At 36.9% G+C, this 27582-nt stretch overlaps 1 protein-coding gene across 32 annotated transcripts in view; it reads left to right on the forward strand.

Moving 5' to 3' along the window:
• SORBS2 (sorbin and SH3 domain containing 2) overlaps positions 1-27582 on the forward strand; it is a 211340-nt gene that overhangs the window by 109181 nt on the left and 74577 nt on the right. For 11 of the 32 annotated variants that reach the window (XR_006549128.1, XM_044938336.1, XM_044938346.1 and 8 more), the window contains 6 exons: positions 2888-2937; positions 11347-11373; positions 11676-11731; positions 12500-13141; positions 21082-21117; positions 24165-24303. Coding sequence is in view for 16 of the 32 variants with exons in the window: in XM_044938336.1 (XP_044794271.1) it covers positions 2928-2937; positions 11347-11373; positions 11676-11731; positions 12500-13141; positions 21082-21117; positions 24165-24303 (910 nt within the window). In the remaining 16 variants the exon portion in view is untranslated. Of the gene's footprint in view, positions 1-2887; positions 2938-8169; positions 8263-11346; positions 11374-11606; positions 11732-12499; positions 13142-21081; positions 21118-24164; positions 24304-27582 lie in introns of those variants that run through there. The other 21 variants (XM_044938352.1, XM_025280019.2, XM_025280053.2 and 18 more) reach the window with 14 other exon arrangements.

Consider the following 27582-nt stretch of genomic DNA (forward strand, 5'->3'; position numbering starts at 1 on the left):
GTTCTGCCTGAAGTCTTCACTCTGGTCCTCAGACCTTCCTTGTCTTTTAGCCACCGCCATTTTGGACTCCTTTTCCCTATTCTACCTACCTAACATTCCCCCCTCAAGAGATGGGAGGCCCAATTCTTTGGGAATAGGGGCGTCAAGGTCTTTCTGGCTACTTCCTGCTGAACTGGGGCGGCGAGGGGTATTGGGCCTCCCCCTCTTGCTAGTCTCAATCCTCAGAGTCCTTATAGTGGTGTCCAAGGGTGTGTGATATTTTCCGTGGTCAGCTGTAGTTTTATATCTTTGTTGAACTGGCACTGCATGTTGTAGCTGGTTGACCTGGGCAGAGACAAAACAGGTTAGACAATTGACAGTACATGGAATAATCATAGGCATCATCAATATAGCATAACAAGCACTAGTAGGGACATTGGTCAATTTTAAATTCACATCGCCAGGATAGCTCAAGTCCCTCCTTGTTCAGGGATCAGAAGATCTATCGCCTGTCTGTCTTGGAGTACAATCTCTGTCAAGCTGTGTTGGCTCCTTAGAGTTATCCTGAGAAATCTTATCCCCAGAAACCAGATTTTGGGTGTGTTCATTAGAATGACACTCATTGGTAGTTCTGAATAGGTATCTGAGATCTCCCAGGGGCTCACAGGTGTATTGAGTGTCCTCTTCTGCTTTCTTCCACGGCTTGACTCGTGAGTAGTGAATCCAGGAGTCATGTCCTGGTACCTTGACTGCTGTGGGGGTAGAAAGTATTACAGGGTAGGGGCCCTTCCATGTGGGCTGGAGTTGAGCCTTTGGGAACCCATCTTTCCAGACTTTAATTAGGACTTGAGTTCCTGGAGCATATAGTGGTGACTCTTTAGAATCTTTTGGGTCCTGGTTCATACCCCACAAGCGTATATCCTGTTGGAATTGCCCAATGGCCATGGTATAAGACTGGAGGGTCTGAACCTCTGGATCTAGGAAGAGGTCATTGACATAAACAAAAGGTCTCCCATATAGCATCTCATAAGGACTAAGACCAACCTGTTCCTTAGGGGCAATGCGGGTGCGGAGGAGAGCTATTGGTAAAGCCTCCTTCCATCCCAGGGAGGTCTCCTGGGTTATCTTTTTTATCGCTGATTTTAAGAATTGATTGGCTCTTTCTACTTTTCCTGAAGATTGAGGCCTCCAGGCACAATGGAGATAATAAGTAATGCCCAATGCTTTCGAGACTCCTTGGGTGACCTTAGAAGTAAATGATGTCCCATTGTCACTTTGTAATGACCTGGGCAGACCAAATCTTGGAATGATTTCATGGAGCAGTTTTTTAACTACCTCCTAGTGATGGTATGTGTCTTTTCATGTGCCTGTTGGCCATCTGTATGTCTTCTAGGAGGAAAAGGCTTTTCAAATCCTCTGCCCATTCTTACATGGGTTGTTTGATTTTTTTGATGCTGAGTTGTATGAGTTCTTCATATATTTTGGATATTAATCCTTTATCCGATAAATTAGTTGCAAATATCTTTTTCCATTTAGTAGGTGGTCTTTTCGTTTTGTTGACAGTTTCTTTTGCTGTGCAAAAGCTTTTTAGTTTGATGTTGTCATGCTTGTTTATTTTTGCTTTTGTTTGCCTCGCCTGAGGAGACATATCCAAAAATAATATTACTAAGGCCAATGTCAAAGAGCGTACTGCCTCTATTTTCTTACAGAAGTTTTATGGTTTCAAGTTGTATATTTACGTCTTTAATCCATTTTGAATCTATTGTTATGCATAATGTGAGAAAGTAGTCCAGTCTGATTCTTTTGATGTGGCTGTCCAGTCTTCCCAATTGGACATTTTAATTTTATTATTATTTACTGAGCCATGAGGTATAGATAATTTTTTTTAACCTATCAGATATTAGAGTGCTAATGCACATGGAAACTGAATGTGTGGTGTAGGGGAAGTTCGTGTTAATTGACAATAGGCCCTACTCAGGAGCTAAGGCAAAGTGAGCAGGGTTAAACAACTATCAGAGAGCTCTTCCTCTTAGAAGCATTGCTTCCTGAAGAGCCTATCCTTTCACTTTGGTTACAGGGTATAGAGAAATAAAAAACTCTAAAAGTGAGCACAGAGAATATGCCAGGAAAAGAACTAAGTCATGTTACACATCAAGAAATACTACAAATATTTTGAAACTTGTTTTCTACAACAAGTACCATTTTCCCAACCATTTCCAATAAATTAATCTCAACTGTCATACAGCAAGCACTCCAATGGGGAAAACCACCACATCTGATACTGAAACAGAACTGGGTTTAGTAGTCATCATTTATTTCTTGCACTTTAGTAAAAATAGATGAATCTTACCTTTGAATACTTGCTCAAAATACAAGTACATTGCTTAAATACATTAAATATTCCCTGGCAATAAATTAACTCAATAATTAATTGAATATAATAAATTAAATAATGTAAAGTAATAATCTCACATAAAATAAATAATGCAATAAACTGAATAATGTAAAGTTAATGATTTCAAAGTATCAGAGTGTTTTTTAAAATTCTGGTAGAGGGCACTTAACCATCAGTGATCCTTTCTGGCTTAGAGAACAAAAACTGTTACTATAAATGTTTGAGAAAGCAATTTAATTTTTAACCATGAAAACCCTACTCCATTTTCATCCATTAATGATCACCATTAAACAAAAACATGAGTTTATGTTTATGATAATAAGACCAATAATAATTGAAGTTTAACTTGAATAGAACTATAAATTCTGCCCACTTTATTAAACTCTCATTTAAATGAGACTAATGATAATGTGATATTAGCTCACAGGTACACCAAAATCAAAGAAAAACACTTTCTTGATATTTTGCTCCCCACGCTAGTGAACAAATTAATACATCATTTTCTTTCTACAGGAAAACTGAAGACTTAAATAACAAACCCTCCAAGGTCAAAATGAACACAGGTATGCTGTCTCTGTTAGTTTTAAACTCTTCAGCCTCACTCTCTAAAAATCATCTTGGCCCTAAATCATTAGTTTAGCACTTGGCTGATCCTAAATGTGATACTAAGTTTCTGAGATAGATAGTCAAAGTCATTATTTGATTTCTTTGTTTTTGTACTTCAATCTTACAGCTATCCAAAGTAGAATTTTCTGTTTTGCTGTCTTTTACTCTTTTTTTTCTATAATTATATCATGACATTAACTCCTATAAACCCTAGGAAAAGGTAGTATATCATTCAATGCATACATTTGAAAACTCTCACTTAAAATAGGCTAAATTCATAGGCAGGTTGCTCTAGTGAGAGAACATTTAAAATTCTCCATTCTATAAACATTTTATGTTGACAGCAGGAGTAGATAGAGTGCCAAAACCCCACAGGAAATCAGCTTAATTAATCCATAGACACACTTAGAGTCCTAAGTATTATATTTTTAGATGTGAGAACAGTATCTCCAAATAGCTTAACATTGGTGCTCAGAACCCCAGACTGTATACAGATTAATTGTAAAAAAAATTTTGTAATACTTGCTAGATACATATTATTTTTTCCCCATAATTATTTTAGCTTACATTTTCACCTTCTCCTTCTGAAATTATTATAGTCAGTATTGAATAATTCTGGAAAGCAAGTTGAAATTTTCTAATTGTCAACTGTATTTAGAAAATACCACTTCCCACCCATAAGTGATCACTCCAGAGCAGAGGAGAAAGCATAGTGGAAGATATTTTTATGGCATCAAGCCAGTTGCTTTTTTGCTGTCTCTTGTTATCAAAATGCCTCGAGGGAGGATTAACAACCACTGGTGAGAACCAATACCTAATCCCTAGATCAAGTGTAGAGACATGCGCTCTGAAGGTGATTCTGCGGCTGCCCCTTAGCAGAAACCAGCTGCAACCGACCTCTGAGAGTTTGAAGTCAGCTGGCCCCTGGGGATGCAGTCAGCTCATAGGTGTGCAGGCAAGATGAGGACATTGGAGACAGTCAGCAAGTACAGGGAAGGCTTAGAAATCAACAGAAATTGTAATCCTGGAAATGAACCAAGTAAAGTCATTTGGACAATTGGAGATGTGAGAATTATACATGGGAAATGAAAGGACAAATCTTATTAGGCAAAGGAGACTAAAGAAAGCAAATAGAACAAGCTTGTCTAAGTCATACTGTGAAACTGCAAAATCACCCCAGTGGGACATGCACATGAGGAAGTTATATTCACCGATTGTTCTGAAATGTCTTCTTGCAGACTTAAGTTGAATGTAATTTCCCAATATCCTTCATTTTGTGGAGTCTGATTTTCCTATTTATTATAACCTTATTATGACAGACGTATAATATGTGATTATACTAATATCATATTCGTTACAATGCATTAAAGAATTAACCTTCCTATTCATAGAATTCAATCCCCAATAATAAAGTAGGCAAATAGAAATTTGTAAATTTGTTTAGTTCTCCAGGGTACTTGAATTAAGTTACTGCTCTAGCAGCATGAATATAACCCTCTAAAGCATCCTCTCATTAAAAGGTGTGAGCTGGGCTCTCTATGGGATGTTAATTTGCAGATATTTTGATTATATGAGTGAATTTACACATCCATATATGCATGTAAATATGTTATTCAAACATACACATACAAAATTAATTAGAAGTGACTGGAACCCTTTGTTTAAAATGCCAAAGTAATACTACAGTGTTGCTATAAAAACATACCACTTTTGAAAATATATATAGAACTATAAGAGCTTCCCAGGTGGTGCTAGTGGTAAAGAACCCACCTGCCGTTGCAGAAGGCATAAGAGACAAGGTGTGATCCCCGAGTCAGAAAGATCCCCTGGAGGAGGGCATGGCAACCCACTCCAGTATTCTTGCCTGGAGAATCCCATGGACAGAGGAACCTGAAGGGCTACAGTCCATAGAGTCACAAAGAGTTGGATACGACTGAAGTGATTGAGCACATGCACCATAGAACTACATGCACACACACACACACCCACACAGTTTTTCAACACTGTAGGAAGTTGAAGTAAGTGTTGTCACTGTATCTCAAAACAAAGTAGAAATTAGTTCCCAAATATCCAATAAATAAAACAGGTCTCCATTATCTACCTATCGGTCATTAAAGAGAGATATTACTATTTCAGTGTTCATTTGTCAGTCACTAAAGTTTTTCCAAAAAAAAAAGATTCTTTCAAAGCAGGTCTTTGTTTTTAGCCCAATACATAATAAACCTACCAAGGGAAGTGTGACACATTTCTCATACTAAAGTATCTAAATAATGTATAAAATATACAAAACATGCTGTATTTGTACTCTTAGAATTTTTGGTCCACTATTTTCGAAGGAAAATCTTTGCTGGGGAGGAGAGAGAGAAAGACATCAAATGCTCCATTGTATATATGGTTTACTCCTGTGAGTGTTTTCCAGCAGTAGAAGCAGCTCCCGAGGGTCTTGCCACTGCCTGGAAGCGTGAGCAGGTTATGAGTGAAGGCGAGGACAGCGTTAGTGTTCTTTCGGATGACCTAAATATAAGATAGCATCCTCATTTTGAGATCTAAAAGAATATCTTCAAGAAATTGCAGGAAGCATCAACACATAAGTAAGAAGATACAGGATATAATAGATTTCTTCATTCCAGCACTTTCACCAATGCCTCAACTTTTCAAATTAAGCTCTTTATTAAACTGTTAATAAAGAAAAATTCTCCAATCATTTTACTGAGTTCTTAGAGTTACGTGGAATACAAAAATTATTTAACCCAGAGGTTCCCACACTTTCTTGGTTGACGGGGCCAAGAGAGCTTGGTAATTTTTCACACGCCCTCAAGCCAAAAGAAATAACCTGATAGTTGTGCTTAGTAAGCAGTTAGGTGCAGACAGGTTAGTAAGTGCTCATATTCTATCAACTCAGAAGCAAACTGAACAAAATCATAGACTTCCCCGGCATCTCCAAACTGCCGAGGTTATTTTAGAGCTTCCCTGGTGGCTCAGATGGTAAAGAGTCTGCCTGCAATGCAGGAGACCCGGGTTAGATCCCTGGGTTGGAGACCCGGGTTGGATCCCTGGGTTGGGAAGATCTCCTGGAGAAGGAAATGGCAACCAGCTCCAGTATTCTTGCCTGAAGAATCCCATGGACAGAAGAGCCTGGTGAGCCCCAGTCCACGGACTTGCAGCACATCGGACACAACTGAGCGACTAACACTTCACTTCATTTCATATTGTGCAATATTCAATTGAAAAAATAATCATTTATCCAAATCCCTATGACCACAGTTACTTGTTACTGGGATGCCTGTGTGTACCGGGCGCTATAAAATTTCTCAGACTCAAGAATTAGATGGTATTTCACTTCTCTCAATTACTGGCCCGGATGACTTTCCCAGGGCACTTGCGCTCCGCCATAACCATCACCAAAAACCCAGATTTACAAAAGATGTGACATCACCTAAAGGGAGATAACAGGATCTGTGATGTCGAAACTGGGAACTGCCTCAGGCTAGTGGCAGATGCAGTGTCTGTCTGATACACATCACTGTGTTTTCCTCAAAAATGTGAACTATGTTCCCAAACTCTTGTGAATCCACTGTGGTGGGTGCTTAATACAGAGTTTTGGAAACCAAAGGTTTAACCAGTGACCTTGGGTCTCTTCATTCTGAATTTTTCCCTTTGCATCTCTGCTTGTTCTTCAGATGTTCAGAATTAAAAGAACGAGAAAATGTAATCTCTAGTAAATGAGAGCTTTCCATTCACACTGTCAACACCCTGGAATACTTAACCCTTTGTGACATTGATAGTTGCTATATATTGTGTATTCAATAATATTACCTCTATTTTATCAGAAACATTCATCCCCCATGGCTATTTTCAGTTTGCAGAGTTTGCTAAAATCCTGTTGGTGCCTCTTCTGAAGATACATTTGGTTGTATGTTTTTACCATTTATGTCTTTCTATATTTGGTCTTTGGTTTATTTACTTTCTTTTGTTGTCCCATTTCTCTGTTTTAATTATTATCTGCATTACAAAATTGCTATTTTAAGTATATATTTAAAAACATATTTTGACATGAGAATCATTCTGTCAATTTAAAGGTCTGCTGACCTTACTACTTGTGATTTTACCAACAATTAATTCAAATCATACTTTTCAGCACTCAATTCCCTCATGTCCAATAAACAAAGTGGATACACTCCTTAAGAAATAAAGGAAAGCAATATGCAAGACTAGCATGTGGCAAAATATAACAATTATAATATTGGTGGTTATAGAATTTATCTTTTTGTTATAGCTTTCAAAAAGAATTAAATTTAAGTTCTTTTGGTTCCAGGGGAATGAGCAAAACTATTTATTGCACATTCCAGCTACAAAGGAATGTGGGAATGGAATTGGAATCTGTTCCTAAATAGAACATTAACCTTCCAATTTTAGAAGTCTTGTTACGCTAAGCTTCTCAAATCATATTAAAATAGCTGATGCATTTTCACTTCTTTTGCTTCATGTTGTGATTTGCATTAAGTGTAAATGCATAAATCATATACTTCTTGTTCAAAAGTACAAAAACTAATTTTTTAAACATAGTCGTTTCAGTACTGTATATATCAATATTGTTTTATCTCAATTAGGCAAAATTTCCCATAACTAATAACAACTATGGGAAGACACAGAATATTTTTCCTTATGAATCTTACATATCAAATGTATTATGCCTATAACAGGTAACAACTTTTACTTCAAGAGGTCCTTCAGGAATCATAATAGCTCGAATACAGTAAAACCTAAAATGATGGATATGAAAGTATGTTATACCATAGCTCTTAATCCTGAAATACAGGATATTCATAACTCTAAAAGCTAGTTACACTGCTTGTAAATTTAATAGTTGAATTCAAATGGTATACACAAAGTTCAGTTCTATACATGGTGTTCCTCAAAGAAAAACCATAAAACATTAAATATAAAATCTGATTTTTTTTTTTTACTAAATCATTGGCATCTATTTCTAAGACATAACCCTGGCGTTTTCCCTGTTTTGTTTCGGTTTAGTTTGGGGTGGGTGTAAATTTTGCAGACGTATTCCATGGTTACTAGAGCTGACTGTTCATCTCTCTCATGGATGTCTGTCACATTTCACTGAGATGCATGATACTGCACGTGCTTTCTCCTTTGCTGTGGCCTCTGCTATGTCATTTTTTTGCTTCCAGATAGCGGTGGGTGTGCTCGCAAACGTGCCGCCATGTCTGTTACATTAACATCTGTGAAGAGAGTTCAGAGTTCTCCAAACCTGTTGGCTGCAGGTATAATATCACTAACTCACAGAATGTCACATTTGAATGGCTTTCTCTGACCTTTCTCTCTTTCCAGAATTATCCTGTTTGGATGACGAAAGTGGCTGTAAATACCTTTCTAATGCCCCACAAGTTCTTATTTTTCTTGTCTCAAGAATAGCTCCTATCCCTTATGACTGTTTTGCTCTAAAAATAAAAAATGTCAAAGGGAACTGATATCTTGTAGAAAATATTTTAAAAACATAATTAAAAACAATAGTCACTTGCCAAAAATGTGTTAAGTAGCTGCAAGTTTTAACAACTAAGTTTTTGTACTGCATGAACTAAAGTAACATAATATTTAATTAAGATAACTCATGGGTACTTTTCTTGTTTTTTACCTAAAAACTATTGAGGGTGGAGGCACAGAGTGTCAGAAGTGGGATTTGCAGGAAATTGAATCTTTATTAATTTGCTTCTCTGTCAAAGGTTGCAAATAAAATGATAGAATATTAACTTTGAAAGAGACTTTAAATTTTCCTTTAATCCAATCAACGAAGAGCTTTCTAATATATATTTTTAAACATCTTAGTCCAATTAAAATTAACATGAACTCGCAAGTATAAATATACTCTAGAAAGTAACTGGGAGCGTGATATTTCAGCATCCACTGAAGTGCATCTTTTTACAATAAATAATCTCTCATGACTTCAACCCTAGTCTCTCTAGACCCTGAAATATACCCGTATCACTAGGTGACTGGTTAGTTGGTTGGTCAGTTTCATTTTTCCTTGGTTAGTTGGGGTTTCCTTTGATTTTTTAAATAATATTCATGGGTTTTGGAACAGAAGTGGGAAAGGGATGAAGGATATTTAAATAATTCTAATTCTCACTGTGCGTATTAGTGTCTTTTATACACATGCATTTATTAGTTAATTATTCAGGATGTCCTTGATTATGAAGCCACTTGACCCTAAACTATCCAGTTTTGTTGAGGAAAAATCAAGCTTCCATGTGGAGATTCCTACTCCTGACCACCACCTTCAATCCATAAATAGATTTCAATGTCTAAATTTAAATACAAAACCAGGTGGTTCCATAATATATTACCTTTATTAAAAAATATAAATTGCATTGCAATGGATGTAGTAATGATCTCATTTTGGTTTGAAAAAAATTATCTTTATATATATATATATATTTGTACATGTTTGTTCATGTGTATGTGAGCATAGAAAATGTTAGAAAAACAATCATTTCCCCAACTCATAGAATTTGTCAGAATTAAATGAGGGTAAATGAAGAAAATAAATGGACAGGTTTATCATAGTACTGACAAAGACAGTAGCCATTCAGTTAGTTAACTTGAATTTAGTTAATACATTTAATTCTTGCAAGGCACTTGAACCCTTTAAAGAAAGGGGCTATAAGAATTAAAATCAACATAACTTTAAAGAAAAGTATCGAATATAGCATATCATAAAGAAATTTAAGTAAAACCCAAGAGTAGAGACTATGAGGTAGGGGGTACTGCAAACACAGCTACATAAAAATCATAATGTTCGAATCATAAGGGTGGAAAGGACCGCTACGGACATTAAGTCCAGTCCCCGACACCAAGCCAGGAAAGCCCTGACAACTTCTCTGACATGTTTGCTACCTTCTGCAGCTCACAGGGAGTGCTTGTGAGAGGGAAGAGCAGTTAAAGTTCTTAGTTCTCAAAGACTATTTTCACTCACAGAACAACCAGGGAACATTAAATCCGTCCCATTTACTCATTAAATTTTCAAAGAAGCAATGACCACCCACTAAAGAATACTAAAAATTAAAGGCTCTGATCCCTAGAATTCTAGCTGGGTTTTTTTTTTTTTTTTCTTTTCACAAGTGAATGGTCATGAAGAGTGTTCAAGATATTAGACAAAACCATTTTCTCCAAGCATCTGCCAAGTTATGTACCTGGCCAATTCTTAAAAAAATAACCAAAAAGCTCTATTCTCTTTACTTGACATGTGTCTAGGATGCTTCTTATTACCCACTCCAAATCACATCTGCCCTCCCTTTCCTAAGCTTTGCTGGCAGGGGTGAAATAAAAACAGAGCTACGGTGAACAGTGTCCATGTGGGATGCTGCATGACTTTCAGTTCCTCCAAAGAACTATAATATTAGTAAAGTAGCAAACTGGCACTTGGCATTTTATATATCTAAAATTAGGTTTATGTTAAAGAAACTGAAATATTTGTACACCTAAGGGTTCTTAAAGGACCACCCACTTAAAAGTAAATCTGAATCATTAATGTCCAGGACCTGGACAGAAGATTAGGCTGAATGACCTCTAAGATCCTTTCCAAAATTAAGGCTTTATAATTCCAGGTGAAGTTGGCCCCATGGTATCATAGAACCAAGCAATACCAACTGAGTACCTAAAACTGTGCATAATTTATAGGAGATTCTTGAAAGTATAATTCCAAATAAAACTGAGAGTTAATATGTCATTGGGCTGCTTTCCAGCTGTATTATCAAAAGCAATTTATTAGTACTGAAATGCTTACTGCAAGACAGTGGAATACTTGAAACAGCTTTTTCATTGTTGAATATAAAATCACTCTTAAATGGCAATAAGAAGAAAATTCAAAGTCTAGAGAGTGATTTGAAAATGTCACATAATATGGCAGTGTATTTTACACTTTATAAATAAAGAAGAATTAAAGCTACAAAAAAATTGATGGCATTGAAAGCTAAGGACCTGGTGGTTTGATTCATTGTTAGAGAACCATTCATTGTTTACCAAACTTTTGATCCTTCAAACGGATATTTAAAAACTCATATATTCACCTTAAGCAGTAATAAGATAAAATTGAATTCTTGCACTAATACTGAGGGGAAAATCAGTGTTTGATATATGTTTTAATTATATATCATATTTAATTAATTCTAGTCTAATTGAAGTAAAAACAAATGCACAAATTTCCATTAGTATATTTTATATACCCAGAGTTTTAGAACTGAGATAATGTTTGCCCAAAAAACAAAATGCACGTGGTTTTTTGCCAAATGATCTTTACTGAATTGTTCATTTTACCAGAGAACTAATTTCGACATTTCTTTTTCTTTTAGGGCGTGATTCTCAGTCACCAGACTCAGGTACTAAAAAACTATTCTGAATAACTACTACATTTGTTGTGAGTTTTTTAAAAAACGTATTCATAGCCACATTGTTACTCTTATGGTAAACTTAAATTGCATACACAGTAATGCATTTTTAATGTCTAAAAAGAAAATTTCAATTTCGGAAATAAAAATAAATTTTATTTTAAAAATATGTTAAAAGTGAATGTAGATATTTTTGTATCCGATTTGTTTTCTCTTAATAAAAGCTTGGAGATGTTTCAATGATCGAAATCAAGAGACACTGAATGGAGATGCTACATGTTCCTCTCTTGCAGCAAAAGGTTTTAGAAGCGTTCGACCAAATCTACAAGAAAAAAAATCACCAACTCAGGTAATCCTGCACACTGCTGTCCACTGTGTTATTTTCAACGACTGCTCTAGAGTCTCTTTTCTAGTAACATGCATGTTTTGATAAGTTTTATTCTTAATATGTTGCTTTTATATTTGTATTGACTTGTATTTACAACATGGAAGACAAGTCTTAAGTTCAAAACAGGTTATTGATTTTTCTTTTTTCTGATTCAGCTGATAAAAGCACATCAGTTTCTGGTATAATTTTCAGGATATTTTCTAATTCTTAAAAAAACAGCCAGTTGATGATTTGGATTTCTAAGTTATGAGGCCAGCAATATATTATTTACTGAATAAATATGAGTTATGCAACTGCTTGTTACATTAACTAAAGAAACTCAGTGTTGGAGATAATTAGTAAAACTCTCACAGGCATGAAACGTGTTACCAAAACAATGTGAGTAAATACTGTATATATACCTCAAGGTCTAAAAATATACCAAGAGAAAATATTTTCACTTTTAACCTAATTTCCCAGAAAGTAGATGGAGACAAACTTGATAATGTATTCTCTATAAAACTATTTTCCCCTAGAAGGCAACTATTGACAATAAATTAAAATGCATTCTGAATGAAATAGACATGATCATTCATGCCAACAAAATGTATAGCATAAGTAGAAGGTGTGACATTGCTTTACTTTCTTTAAGGGTAGAGTTAACACTGGTTTCTTTAATGATTAACTTTGACTTTCTCTCTGTTTTTCCTTCAACACTATTTCTTTCTCTGGATGCTTTTGGTAACCCAGGCACCCCTTCCACCACCCAGAAAAGAGAGCTTTTGTAGCTCCTTGATAACCAATCATACAAAGGGTGACATTTTAGACCAATTAGTAACTAACACACAAATTCCATCCTGTACAGAGTTCTTTACTAACAAAACACCTCTCCAGGGAACTATGTATTCTAATGATGATTCTAGCCAGACAATTGTATATTCTGAAGAATCTAACACAACCGTGTCATATACACAAAAAATCACTAATCCACTACCACCACCTTCCAGCACAGGTCCCCCACCAAAAGCTGATATGAGTACCCCATTTCTCCAAGAGGACTACACCCAAGATTCTCAAACTCGGAGAATTTCCACATTGAAACTAATCCATAACCAGGACCCAGGAAGCAGCATCACCTTTAGTCCCCCCCAGTTTCCCAAATCTGTTGAAATACCATCATTGCTCAAAAGGCCTTGCTCACCACCCGCTAACCCAATGCCTGAGAAACACACAGCATCTCTTTCCATCCAGATAGCTCCCCTTTCGGGACACGATCCTGAAAGCCACAAACAGCCACCTGAGCCTTCTCCAGAGACTGCAAAGATACCTCTTCAGCCAGAGAGACAAAGACCTGCAGTTGCTGCGGCCTCTCAGTCCTCAGACTGCCAAGTGGTACCTTACACCTTCCAATCTCTTCTTACAGCGTTCTGTAGGGACCCTAACTCCTTTGGTTTGGGCTTCTTATATAACCCGATGCTTTGTTAGTTTGCAATCAGGAAAGGAGAAAGAAACCATCTTCCTGTTTAAAACCCCACCAAATTCATCAGTAAATTTCTAGGGATCTTTTAATTTAAAAAATCTACAGATCTTTTACCCAGAAATAATGTTTTATAAGCATCTTCCTTCTAGGTATTTATTAGAAATCATTGATGATTGGTTAACAATTAAAACTGAAAAGTACCTTTAAGTTTTAAAGAAATATTGTTCATGCCAGGTTTCTGAGTACTTAGATTTTACTTTATTTACATGGGTAAAATCTCTTAAAATAACTGTCCGTTATAATTCACTTTGAAAGAAACAGTTATCTTAATCCTAGCAGAATTTATTTTCTTGCAGTTCAAAATTCATTTTCATTGAAACTCGATAAATTTCTATGTTTTTAAGTTTATTATTTCAGAAAGTATATTAATAAATCTTTAGTACTTACACTATTCAGAAGTAAATCTGTATTTCCTTATATGTTAAATTGTCCCATAGTGTCATTCTGCTGACATTTATGAATCTAGTTAGAAGAGAAATGTGTTCCTCTTCTTGGCTTTTTCACAGAATAATGTAATGTGAAGAGCATAAGCTTTAAGGCTAAATTGTAGATTCCAGTCCAAACGCCATCACTGGCTATGTGATAAGGCAACCATCCTAACTTCTCTGTGAGTCTGAACAAAGAAATGAGAGTATTAATTAACCCTTAATTCATGGCTATGATAAGAGTAGGAAGTTAGTAGAGGTACAGTACTTAGGATTCAGCAAGCTCTGCTTAAATGGTAGCCATTTATAAGGACATCTAGCAATTGCAGCAGTAGTGGGAGCCCAGAAAACACTCACACTTGAGTAAATAATGTGAAGAATGGTATCCACTGTAGCTGTACTATTAAAAGTCATCCAAGACATATCCTTGAAGCAATGTATTTTTTATCTTTATAGAAAGTCTTCAACAGACATCTGATTGACATCAACATCCTTCCCACACACACCCACCCATAAAGCAGAAACCTTAAGCTTAGATGATTAAAAAGACAAGTGGGTGTTCCTACTAAAATACCTCCTTCATCAGTGCCAATTCTTTGAATTAGGGTAATATCTTCTGAAAGCCCCTATGAAATAATAATAAAAACAGTAAAAACAACAATAGCAGCTAACAAATACCAAGAGTTCACTATATGCAGGTACTGTTCCAAACCACTCACATTTATTAACTACTTCTACAATCCCATGAGGTAGGGAGCAAAATCAAGCTGAGACACCACAGACAGGGATGGGCTAGTGTCAGAGAGCAGACTTATTTGTGTCCGTGTCCCTGGGAGCAGATGTAGAAGTCAGAGCAGACACCACCACATTCACAACTCAGTTCACTCATCTGACATAGTCCAGCTTTCTAAAATTGTTTTATTATGCTTAGAAACTTAACTTGAACACTTTCTTCCCTATGGTTTTGTCACCATCCAGGCTGACCAGAGACAGTTGGTTTCACTGTACAGTCCCCAGGAAATCAGCATGATCCACGGACCAGGATTTGAGATGCTGTCACTTTGATTCATTAAGGGCTTCCGAGGTGGCGCTACTGATAAAGAACCCACTTGCCAGCGCAGGAGTCATAAGAGATGCCCGTCTGATCCCTGGGTCGGGAGGATCCCCTGGAGAAGGGCATGGCAACCCACTCCAGTCTCCTTGCCTGGAGAATCCCATGGACAGAGAGCCTGGCGGGCTATAGTCCATGGTGTCACAAAGAGCTGGACATAACTGAAGCAACTTAGCACACACTTTATTCATTCAACAAATATTTATTGGGTGTGTGTCATCTATTCTAGCCACAGAGTTGCATTTGAAACCATTGATGATTAAAGTCTTGTCGATGGCAGAGGGAACAAATATTAATAAAAATTTAGATAAGTAGAATCACATACATTAGAAGGAGATTATGTCAATAAACTAAACAGCACTGACCAGGATTGAGGGCAGCAGAGTCCGTGTTAAATAGGGTAGTCAAAGAGCCCTCATGCAGCAGACAGAGCAGCTTTGAAGGGGGAAGAACTTTTCAGGCAGAGGGAATATTTAGTAGCGTAAAGGCGCTCAGGCTGAAGCATGCTGGGGCTGCTCAAAGACCATCAGGGAAGCCAGTGGGAAGGAAAGAAATCAAGTGATGCTCAGAGTAAGAGGAAGTCAAGTCCGAGGTAAGACAGGCCAGATGGCAGAAGTTCTAAGAAGCCACTGTAAGGATTTCAACTTTTACTCTCAATGAAAATGGGAGTCAGTGGGGGAATTTAAGGCTACGACTGTCACTATTTGACTTACAGTCTAACCGAATCATTCTGGCAGCTCCGTGGAGAGCAAACTACAGGAGGGCAAGACGGAGAGTAGGCAAGCCAAGCAGGTGGCAATGGCAACAGCTTAAGTGAGAAATGGCGGTGGCTCTGAGCAGGGTGGAAGCAGGGGAGGTGGTGAGAAATCAGATTTGGAATGTATTTTGAAAATACAGTACATAGGACTTCCTGACAGATTGCACGTGGGAGGTGAGGGAAAGAAAAGAGGCAAGGCTGCCTTCAAAGTTTTGCATCTTTGCAACAGGGAAATGATGGAATTTGCCACCCTCTGTCCCCTGCGACTGGATAACCATGGTCTATGAGCAGGTTTGGGGAAAGATCAGAGGTTCCATCTGGGACCTGATAAGTTTGAGGTGGGTTTTAGACAGCCATGTGAAGAGGTCCAGGATGCAACTGGATATAGGAGTCTAGAGATCCGGTGAAAGGCCCGGGTTGGAGAATAAGCCATCGGCTTATAGATGCTTTTGCAGCCATGAGACTGAATGAGATGACCAGAGCGTGGCTGCAAAGAGAGGAGCAGGCCCAAGGACTGAGCCCAAGGGCATCCCGATAGCAAGAGGAGGAACCAATTCAGAAGACTAAAGGCAGTGTCTGCTAAGGGAGGAGGAAATCTAGAAAATGTGGCCTCCTGAAAGCCAAGTGGGGAAAGTACATTAAGAAGAGATGGTTAACTGCACAACTGATGCTGCCGGTATGTGTAAGATGAGATCTGCTAACCTGTCCTGACTTAGAAGTGGGGAAGGGGGCTTTCTCAAGCTCTCTCGTGAGCTTGAGAGAGATTGGGAGGAGAAAGGTTGGACAGTCAGCTGCTTAAGGGGTTATTAATGTTAGACCTTTCACTGAATGATTACCCTTCCCTGAGCCTCATCTTACTTCATCTATAAAAACCTTAGTTCATCTATAAAATGGGGATAATGATGTAGCATTCATCGCATACTATTGCTGGGAGGTTTCACTGCCTATAAGGAGCTGGGTACAGTGACTGCCATGATAATCCCTCAATATGGAGTAACTGTGGTTATTTTTAAATATCCTTTTTCCTGTGCATCTGATTGGGAAAAGGAAATATATTATTTTCAACAATACATTTTTTGAATGGGTGGATTAAAGTTTGTTTTATAACACTTTGTCAAAAAGTGGTATAAAACCGTTGCAGTTCTGACTTGTTTTAATTGTGTAAGAATACGGAACTGAGATCCACCCACTTAACACATTTTAAAGTATACAATATAGTATCGTTGACTACAGGCACGGCTTTGTACAACAGATCTCCAGACTGTAATCACGTCACCATCTCGCATAACTGAAACTCCTTCTGTGAAGAGCAACTCCCATTTCCCTGTCTCCCCCGTTCCTGGCAACTACCATTCTACTGTCTGCTTCTATGAGCTTGACTGTTTTAGATCCCTCATAAAAATGGAGCCATGCAATATTTCTCCTTCTGTGACTGGTTTATATCATTTAGAATAATGCCTTTGGATATCATCTGTGTTATCTCATGGGACAGGATTTCCTTTTTTTAAGGCTGAATAATTTTCCCTTGCCTGTATATACTGCGTTTTCTTTATTCATTCATTCACTGATGAGGATCTAGACATGTTTCCACATCTTGCCTATTGTGATATACTTTAAGTCTCATTTGCCATGGAATGGCCTTTCACAGTAGTGACCTTTTGTTTTAAATACCCACATTCCATGTTCTTGTAAGAAAGTCTCAGTAAATGCCAAGAGCTATGAGCTACATATCGTAAATCAGCCAAATATATGCTCTATTATAAAGAATCATCCTCCCAAGAAAACAGCAGTCCCGAGAAACAAAAATGCTCTATTGAGAGTAAAAAGGAAACTTTCGTGCTCTAGAAGTTTCATTTATATACTTCTGTTTTTATTAAAGTCTGACCATTAGTGTAAGAAAAAAACTATAGCCTACCATTAGGAATTTTCATTCTCTCCATATTTGATAATATAACACATTGCTTTATAAGCTGCATATGTTATAATTTACCTCCCACACATCTATGTATAGAGAGAACACAAAATGAGGTATGTTACCCTCTGTCCCTATGTGAACAGATACCCTGTTGCTAAAAATGTTGCATTGTTCTCAATGTCAGATAAGTGCAAGTCTAAGTCAGAAGCTTTGAAAGACAGCAAAATCTACACCTCACACATTTTCTCTGGCATTTTTTACTGCTGTGTCCTTTGCTTCAGGAGAATAAACTTTATGATACATATAATATATAACAAATCTATTATGAAATACAGTTATTGATCATTTGCCAAAGCTTTACTTTCACAGCTGCTGATGCACAAATGTTAGGGACTCAGAGGGGACTTTGTCTCAGTGTCATATAGAAGAGGGAGACAACTCACCTCTGTGGCTCCATGGGGTCAAGATGTAGAATGTGAAGGAAGGCTGATAACGAATAAATGCCAGCAAAGTGGGATGCTAGAAAAGGTAGAGAATACAGACTATACTTTCTGGACCAGTCCCATCAACACCAGCCCCAGTCACTCATGTGTTCTATTAGGATGGCCAACCAATACTTCATGACTTCTTCTGTGTGAGTTTGTTATGAGATCAGTTGATCAGGCGTTACACTCACAAACTGATATAAAATATTGGTGACCTTTGACTTACATTCAAACACTTTAACCTTACATGGTCATGAAAAGACAGAGACACAAAACAAATATGATGATTTTCTGTAGTCATCTATCTGCCACCAACTCAGTAGGGGGAAAAAATCTGCTCTTGTTTTAAACTAGTTTTTCCTACTTCGGAGTAGTTCAGAATGAGAAAATACTTCCCTCCCCTTTTCATACTTTCATCTTCCTCCTCTTACGTTCTCTTCAGGGAAACATTTGTATTGCGATTCTTTCTCCCCCTGTGTCTAAGAGGGTATTTCATTAACGCAGGCATCAGGGTTATGTTAAAGAAGCTCCAGCTAGTCTAAGAGAGAAGTTTTCAAAGTTTGTGTGTGGGTGCCCAATCGACTGTTGAACTTTCCAGTTTTATCCCTGGAAATTTAACTGTGATATGAGTCAACAAGAGGCATTTTACTGTCATCTACACACACATACACGTGAAAATTGTAAGCATATCAGCTGCTTGAGAGAAATTCAGAAAGTGAGATAGCTCTGTTTTCTGTAGACACTCTCTAGAAGAACAATGAATAACGACCCTTCCTAGATACAATGCTATACAAACTGATCATATTCCCCATAAGTATGGTGGTTTTAGAGATGATATTCTTCAGCTTTTGACAGGTTTCACATCCAAAGAAAATGGGCAAGCCAGTCCCAAGAAGGGTACAATCATTAACTTTTCTTTGTATTTTAAAGGAAAAAAAAACTTGCTTTATGCAGATTACTCAAATATTTTTGAATGATTTAATTTAAAAAAATTTTATTTAGCATAAAGAGAACTAAAGAAATTTATATTATATGAAAATGTCTTAAATGAAACTGCATTGTTATGAGGAATTTCATTGACATTATCCAACCCAAGACTGTTCTATACTGAATTCCATTCAGACTTGTAGCAAAATTCTAACCTATTAGATTGTAATTATTATAGTTTCATAATGTTACAGTTTTACTTGCATTAAAATCTAAACTTATGATTAAAAATTTACTAATAAAAAGGATGCAGTCCTTCTAAAACATTTCAAGTTCTGGGTTATTTTTAAGTTTCTATAAGTTAATTCTAAAATCTTCAAACTCTACAAGTATAAAAGTATCATTTAAAATGAGTGTTTTTTTTTTACTTTATAAATGTTTAATTTTATATTGGCTTATAGTTGATTAACAATGTTGTGTTAGTTTCAGGCGCATAGCAAAGCGATTCAGTTACGCACAAACATATCTATTCTTTTTCAAATTGAGATGGACACGTAGACACTGCTGTATTTAAAATGGACAACCAACAGAGACCTACTGTATATACAGGGAACTCTGCTTAATATTATGTAACAACCTAAATGGGAAAAGAAGGTAAAATGAGTGTCTTTAAACAACAACAACACAAGCTTACTAGATTAGAATAGAGAAATCTGACTTTTATTCAGGGTTGGAGTTGCTTAACCTGTTAAAGATATGCTTTTGAGTATTCATGAACTCCTAAAATTGACATGAAATTTTATGAATGTGTGCACTTTTCCTGAGAAGGATCAATAGCTCTCAGATTTTCAAGGCATCTATGACCAAGAGATCATTTTATATAGTGGGTTTTTTTTAATTCTTCAATTAAACATCTGAGGAAAAAATTAATTTTAACTTTTTATGAGATCATCAGTCTACATGAGATCAACTGTTAGGAACATGACGACTGGCCAAGAACCACTTAAATCTTTACTAGGCAAGATTTTTACATTGATACAGTTCTGTTTGCTGTGTTCCCCATCCTTGTATTAATATAATACTTTGGCTATCTATGTTACAACTGACACCATACCAAACACTCAAAAATCCTCTATTCTGGAGGTGGGGGTTTCAGAGTGAGGAGTAAGAAAAAATATTTTGGTTCAGAGTTTCATTTACTCATGTTGAGTGAATACATTTATCATCATATTTGACCTATGTGGTCAGATAACAGAAGGTTAGGACGAATAATCTTTAATGGGCCATCCACTCTCTTCCTTTTACAGACCACCCTTCCCACCATGTTCAGCCTCTTGGGTTGTATAGCCTTGGAGGTATTAGACCTTCTCTTTCGTCTTCAGTTTCTTTCTCCTTTACCTAAGATTTAAAGCCAACAGTAGTTCTAACCAACTAGGATGTACTCTAACATCATCCATGGCTGGTTTTTGTTTTGTTTTGTCTTTTTCCATTTTCACACAAAGATACCACTATTTCCACTGCTAGGATACCTTAAAGTTCAATCCCTTTAGCATCTTATAGTGGTAGGCTGCAGTCCATGGGGTCGCACAGAGTCGGACACGACTGAAGCGACTTAGCAGCAGCAGCAGCAGTGAAATCAAAATAGAGATTCAATGAGTGGAAAGGAAACTAAATTCCCTTTCCACTTAGTTGTGTTTAGTTTGATCAGTCTCTAGATCTGTAAATCAGCATAACACGAGGCAAACTGATTTATAGTTGGGGGACACTTTCCAAGAAGGAGGCAGGAGGAGAAAACCGCTATAAGATTTTTCTGGTGAAGGGAAACTAATTCTGCCAACCGATGGATAACCAGGTATTAACTTGCTGTCACCAGTACAAAAACTAAAACTTAGGAGAAAAAAATTCCATTATGCCAGCACTCTTAAGCTCCTACCCCAAATGAAAGCTGTGTGAAAACTGGTCTTATTTCCAAAACACACTGGATTCATTTTCTGCATGTTTTCATGCTTTTTCTCTACTGTGTGGTTGGCACCTAATCCTTCTAAATATATTTCCTTAAAGTGCTTGCAAATAAATCTGTGCTTTGCCTTCTCTGTCACACTGCACAAAAAGAGATGTTTTTATTAATTGGATAATTTATCTCTCTTCTCATTATTTTTTCCTCAAACTCAGCTTGGAAATCAGAACTTAACTGCCAATGTGTTGGAGGTAAATGCTTTACAGACAAATCTGACCAGAAGCCTCTGCCCCATGCACACTTTCTGGGGTACCTCATAACCCTTTTTCACAAGACGGTGGCTCCAGCCCAGCCTCACTTACCCTGCCACCACCTGCTGATTTGGGGTCTTCACACCTGCAAATACCCCCCAACCTTTTCACACTGTTTTTATAACCCACATATCCCGGGGTGAGCACTCCTCCTGTTCCTCCAGGGAGTCCTCCTCAGCCACCCCAGATGAACTGCAGATAGCTGAATCCGACACCACTGACCGTTCTGAAACACCTTCCCCAGCCTTGGGTCAGCAGTCTGCCATGACAGATGGCGTCACCTTAACCACCCCTAATGCCATGCATGGAATTACTCCTCTTTCCTTTGCTCCATCATTTTTTAAACAGATCTCCAAAAGCCAAAAGGACCAGTTTCTTGTCTGCTGTCTGATTTTGCACCTGAGCATTTTTATTTGCATAGGTGTTGATTTCATCTAAACCAATCCTGTATCATCTATTAGGGAAAATTCCACTAGAATCATCCTCTTAAGCCTATTTTGGGCTGAAAAAGTCAATTACATTCTCTTAATTCATTTTAGAGTCATTTATGTTCACACTGTGTTGCTCTAGTGAGTTGTACAGTGATTTGCCTTAATAAGAAGGTTTCTCAAAAATTTAGATATCCATATAATATTATGATGATTAGATTATAAAGTCTAAATCCTGGTAGATAATAATTTACTTCAGAGACTCATATGAATGTGCCCTGTGTGAGCAGTTCACATCTCCTTATTCATCACATACATGATTACTCACTGTATGATGTTAATTCTTGCTGCTCCTTCATTAACAGCTACATCTTTTGAACCCATTTGTCCAACAGGAGTAAATAATGTAAATAATCTACACTGCAGAAATTTAGCCCTGTGAATTTTTTGGAACCATTTTCCCAAGCCATTCCAGTAGAGAAATTTATGAATATTTATTGTTTTATATAGCAATAATTTGTCTTCCATTTAGATTAAATATAAATATTTTCCATACATATTTATATCATTTACATATGTCTATTTGACAAGCAGCCCCTAATAAATGATTTATGAATGACTGAAGTGCTTCAAAATTTTATGGTGCAGAGTTTCAATTATATGTACTGCATGTATGCCTGAAAGGGAAACATGTATCCTTGTGGAGCTAATTGTAACTGAACTTACTTTTTTTTTTGCAGTGCAATAATAAACATTTATTGTTTTAGATTCTGAGTTTTAGGTGGCTTGTTAAGCAGCAATAGCTAACTGATACAAAACCCAACACTATATGAACTTACTTTAAATTGCATATACCTTCTCCATGAGATGGCTTTCCTAATAATCATTTCATATAACAATAAAATATATTCTAAAGTTCTAATAGTAATATTCAATTAGTAAAATCCTAATTGACTTAACATGATGAAAGACTAAATCTATTTGCAGTATTTATTTTTTTTTAACCCATAGCCATTGTTATTGAAACCATCAATATAGAAGGAAGGGCAGCTTTCCTAAGTTTAGTTACAAAACATGATAGTTTTTAGTTCTCTTACCTTTAATGTTAATTCAAACACATTATAACAATAATATTGAAAATATATTTACAAAGATCAACCAAATTGGATTTGGGCCACGAGGCAAAAATATTCTTGAATAATTCATCAAAGGTATATAAGCATTCTGAAGCATTTGGGGAGATCTGTGCATCACACTTATTTGAATGGCCAGTGCTCTAAGTTAGAAGACCCTCAAGACAGAGTTGCTTATGAGAGTAATTTCTGTAACAGCTCAGAGAAGTACTTCATCGTTAAGCACAATCATTGTAATGAAATGCTTACTGACTTTAGAACAGATGTGGCATGGCTAGAAAGTAACAAAACTGGATTAATTCTACATGATTTGAAAACATCTGCTTTAAAGTGAGAAATCATGGAAATGTGAAATTAATTGACTATGTTTCAGGCCTGTACAACAAAAGTTTAATTGTTTTAAAATAAGTAGATTAAGTTCACAAATTATGGTTCTTTATCTGTATGCATATGTGTGCTGTGCGTGTACTATATTCAGCTGTATTTTAACTAAGTGCTCTTGCTAACGTTTTATCTTATTTGCATGCATCTGCACAGCGCCCAGTGCTGCATTGTAGACAGACAGGCAAGCTTAATAGCCGTGAGTTCAACCTCTCTGAACTGAGCTGATTCAATTCAATTTTAATATGTATCTACTGAATATCTACTATGCTATTAGCACCAGATTGCATGTTATACAGGAAAAAAAAAATGTTTAAAAAGCATATGTATCACAATTTCCAACAGGGATCTTGAAACACCAATGGGGATATGAAAATACTCAGATAAAAAGCTATCAAAACAACAAATTAGTATTACTATAAAGGGCAAAAAGTGAGATGAGAGCAGGAAGTAGCCAGAGATTTAACACATCTTTCTGATACTTTGCAAGGTATTTGATTCTTCCAGAATAGATTTCCTCAGGACATATAAATCCAAACAATTATCCTCCTTCTGTTAGTCACCTTGCCTTGGAGACACTGATTCACTAAAGGGTATACATCCATGATTAAACCTGAGAGCCAATCCCTTTCTTCTCGCCAAAGAACATTCATTTCAAATCCCACACGCAGAGCAGTATGACAGTGTTCTGACTACTTAAGTCATGACATAGGAACAGATTCACCCTCGTGTTTATTGTAACTGACTCCTATGAGATCTTTGGACATCACTGTTGGCAGACTGCTGTGCCCAGTGGTCAGCAGCTTCCATTCCCTCATCACCTCCTATGGTCTCTGACATAAAAAGAAAGTGATTTTCAAAGTAAAGAAAAATAGAGAAGACACTGAAAAGAACGTGCCATGCCCTTCTCGACATCAGTTTCAAAGTAAATAAACACTTGACAGCTGATTACTGTCATGTGAGTGGAAGTCTTTATTGCCATCTAAAGGAGTGAGGTGTATAGGGGAATGTGTACTTTAACAGGATGTCTTTGCACTTTTCTCAGAGCCAGATAACAGTGAATGGAAACGCTGGAGGCACTGTGAGTCCAATGAGTTACTATCAAAGGCCATTTTCCCCTTCTGCTTACTCGCTACCAGGCTCACTCAATTCAAGCATGATCATGCAGCATGGCCAGTCACTTGGTAAGTCATCTGATAATCATGATTTTCATGACAATTTCAATATAGCAGGTACAAACCACATGAGAAATATATAAAGCATCCAAATAACTTTTGGAAAAGGAAGAAGAAACATGCAACACTGCATTTTTTTTAACAAGCCTATCCTAGGAGAGGAATTAAAGGCAGAGGATTCAACACTGGAGAAAATAGACACCAGCTATTCTAAGATGATGACTGCATCTATGCCTGTGTGTGGAGAAGGCTATTAGATATTTGGGGTGATGGCATAGAAAGACAGAGATGGCCATTTAGGGAGAAGCGAGTGCACATATAGCAGAACTTTCCATGAGGGACAGATACCATCTGTGTTCGAGACAGCCCTTTCTTTCATGGAAAAGCTTTCATTATAGAACTGTTTAGCAATTAAAACAGCCTACCAAGGGGACAGGCGCCTCACAAAGTAGTAAACTGCTGTTGGAACCGAGACCAGAAGACCATCAGACAGGGGGGTGTGAGTTCCTTTAAATGATTCCAGAATTTTATAGGAAGTTATTTCTAAATCTTTGGGGAATTAAGTCAAAGATAGAGCTCTCCTCCAGAAAAAGAAATGAACATTAGGACAGCCACATAAATTTTAAGACATAATTTCATGGGGCTAATGAACTCTTTAGAGCCTCCTGAAAAAGAAGCTGTGCTATGTAATTCTAGAAACATTTTTATGTAGCAAACTATGTTAGGACAACTTAGAAAATAATGTAATAAGTATTTCTTGGCTTTTAAAAGAGTAAAGAAAAAAACCCCAAACATTGGGAAACTGACCAAATCAAACCATCATCTGAATTGAAGCTGAAAAAGGTTTCATGCTTAGCAACCGGAAGGCCTCCAGGACAGCTGGAAACCGGGAACCTGGCGGAGGGCCACGTGACCTCAACCTACCTCTCAGAAAAGCAGGAGACCAATCCTCTGGACACCACCAAGCAGCAAAGAGAAAGGAACTAGACAGGGCTTTAACTCCCATGCCTTCATTGACAGTAGACAGCATCTTCTCATCCCTGACACTGTGTATTGAAAGAAAATGATGGTATTAATTTACCCAGGAACACCCAGCCTATGGATTATGCAACTCAAACTTCTGTGGCCAACAAAAGCTCTCTAATTATAAGACTTACATGGAGCCATGAGACTCATTAAGCAGAAGTCTAATATACTTGCTCCTTCTCTAAGGCTGCTCCTGGGATCATCTGTGAATCTTATAATGATGTCCTTTTAGAGTATAAGAAAGTAGAATGTCTTTGTGCCAAAACACTGCCCTTATATAAGCAATCTGTGGTGTAGTATTATAATAGGAGTCTGTTATATTTAGATTCTTTATGGAGATATGCATGAGCGCACATCTATAGTAAAATTCTATAAATTACTCTTGCCATAATATTTTTCCAAATAATTATTATCAAAATTAGACTCTCCTCTTTGTCTCTCTTAATGAACACAGTTTTGTCCCTCCCACTCCAACAAATAAAATATATAAATACTTGAGAATGGACAGATTTTTATATTAGAACATATCAATGGGTCGATTATACATATAAACTATACTACCCAGAAAGAAATTCTGTAGATTAAATATTGAACAAATTCTGCCTAGAGGAACTATTCTGCCCTAAAGGAACTTTATAAAGTTGAGGACAAAAAGACTGAAAATGAGAGTTAGTGAACCATATAAGAGCACAATAAAATAAAAGGCTAACTTGTATTATGTAAGCTATTAGTTCATAGAATCTTAGGAATCACATATTAAGACAGAGTTAACACCGATGGTGATTGAAGCCATGAAATTAAAAGGTGATTACTCCTTGGAAGAAAAGTTATGACCAACCTAGATAGCATATTCAAAAGCAGAGACATTACTTTGCCAACAAAGGTCCGTCTAGTCAAGGCTATGGTTTATCCAGTGGTCATGTATGGATGCAAGAGTTGGACTGTGAAGAAAGCTGAGCACCAAAGAATTAATGCTTTTGAACTGTGGTGTTGGAGAAGACTCTTGAGAGTCCCTGGGACTGCAAGGAGATCCAACCAGTCCATTCTAAAGGAGATCAGCCCTGGGATTTCTTTGGAAGGAATGATGCTAAAGCTGAAACTCCAGTACTTTGACCACCTCATGCAAAGAGTTGACTCATTGGAAAAGACTCTGATGCTGGGAGGGATTGGGGGCAGGAGGAGAAGGGTACGACAGAGGATGAGATGGCTGGATGGCATCACCAACTCTATGGACGTGAGTTTGAGTGAACTCCAGGAGATGGTGATGGACAGGGAGGCCTGGTGTGCTGAGATTCATGGGGTTGCAAAGAGTCGGACACGACTGAGTGACTGAACTGAACTGAACTGAACAGAACACCATTTAGCCTGGGACTTTGCACATACTCAGTGCTCAAAAAATATTTGATAGAAATACTAGCATTGTGGTGTCCACTCAAATCCTTTCCATAATTAAATGGAAAATCAGAGTCAAATATCACTTTGCATCTTAATTTGGAGTTGCTTGGGAAATATATTACTTTTATATACAATAGCACATAAAGCAGTTTTATTCTTAGCCTTATTTATCCTTCATCATGAATTGAAATGGACTGAAAAAGCCTTTCTGTTGCAAACTAAAACATAATCAGAGAATAGAAGTTATAAATGTTACAATGGATTTTAGTCTGAAGAGGTCTTATCTTTATTTATCCTTATAATGATGAGTCAAATTTTTAAAATATCTTATGAAGTTCTGCTACAAAACACAGTTGTATCTTTTTAGATTTTTTTTAGATCTGCTATATCTATATCTATACTTATATGTAATCAATGACTGCTACCCTGACATAAAGACTTCCTTATCCACATAAAAAAAAAAAAAAAGACCCAAGTTACATGAGTAACAGACCTCGCAAACCATGGCTGAGAGTCATACTTGGTCAGCAAAATTTTGAAATTTACTGTAGAAAAACAGAAAGTCGTATCATCAATTGTACTAAATAAATGATAATTATAAATACCCATATACTATAAGTGGAATATATAATACACCTATGTCCTCTTTGTTTCTTACAAAAGTACACCAAAAGTTAACAAAGATGGCTTGAAAATAAGAATGTGATAAATTTCAGCCAAACTGTATGCTTATGGCAACTTCCCATCCCAGGGGTGAGAAGTCATGGTTTTTGCTTCTTTAAAGTAAAAGCAAAGCTATTATGGCCATCATAGAGTCTTAGATAAAAATTAATACTAATAGCTTATGATCATTTCTTTACCCATATG

Source organism: Bubalus bubalis, chromosome 1 (assembly GCF_019923935.1).
Source record: "Bubalus bubalis isolate 160015118507 breed Murrah chromosome 1, NDDB_SH_1, whole genome shotgun sequence".
Lineage (NCBI taxonomy): Eukaryota > Metazoa > Chordata > Mammalia > Artiodactyla > Bovidae > Bubalus > Bubalus bubalis.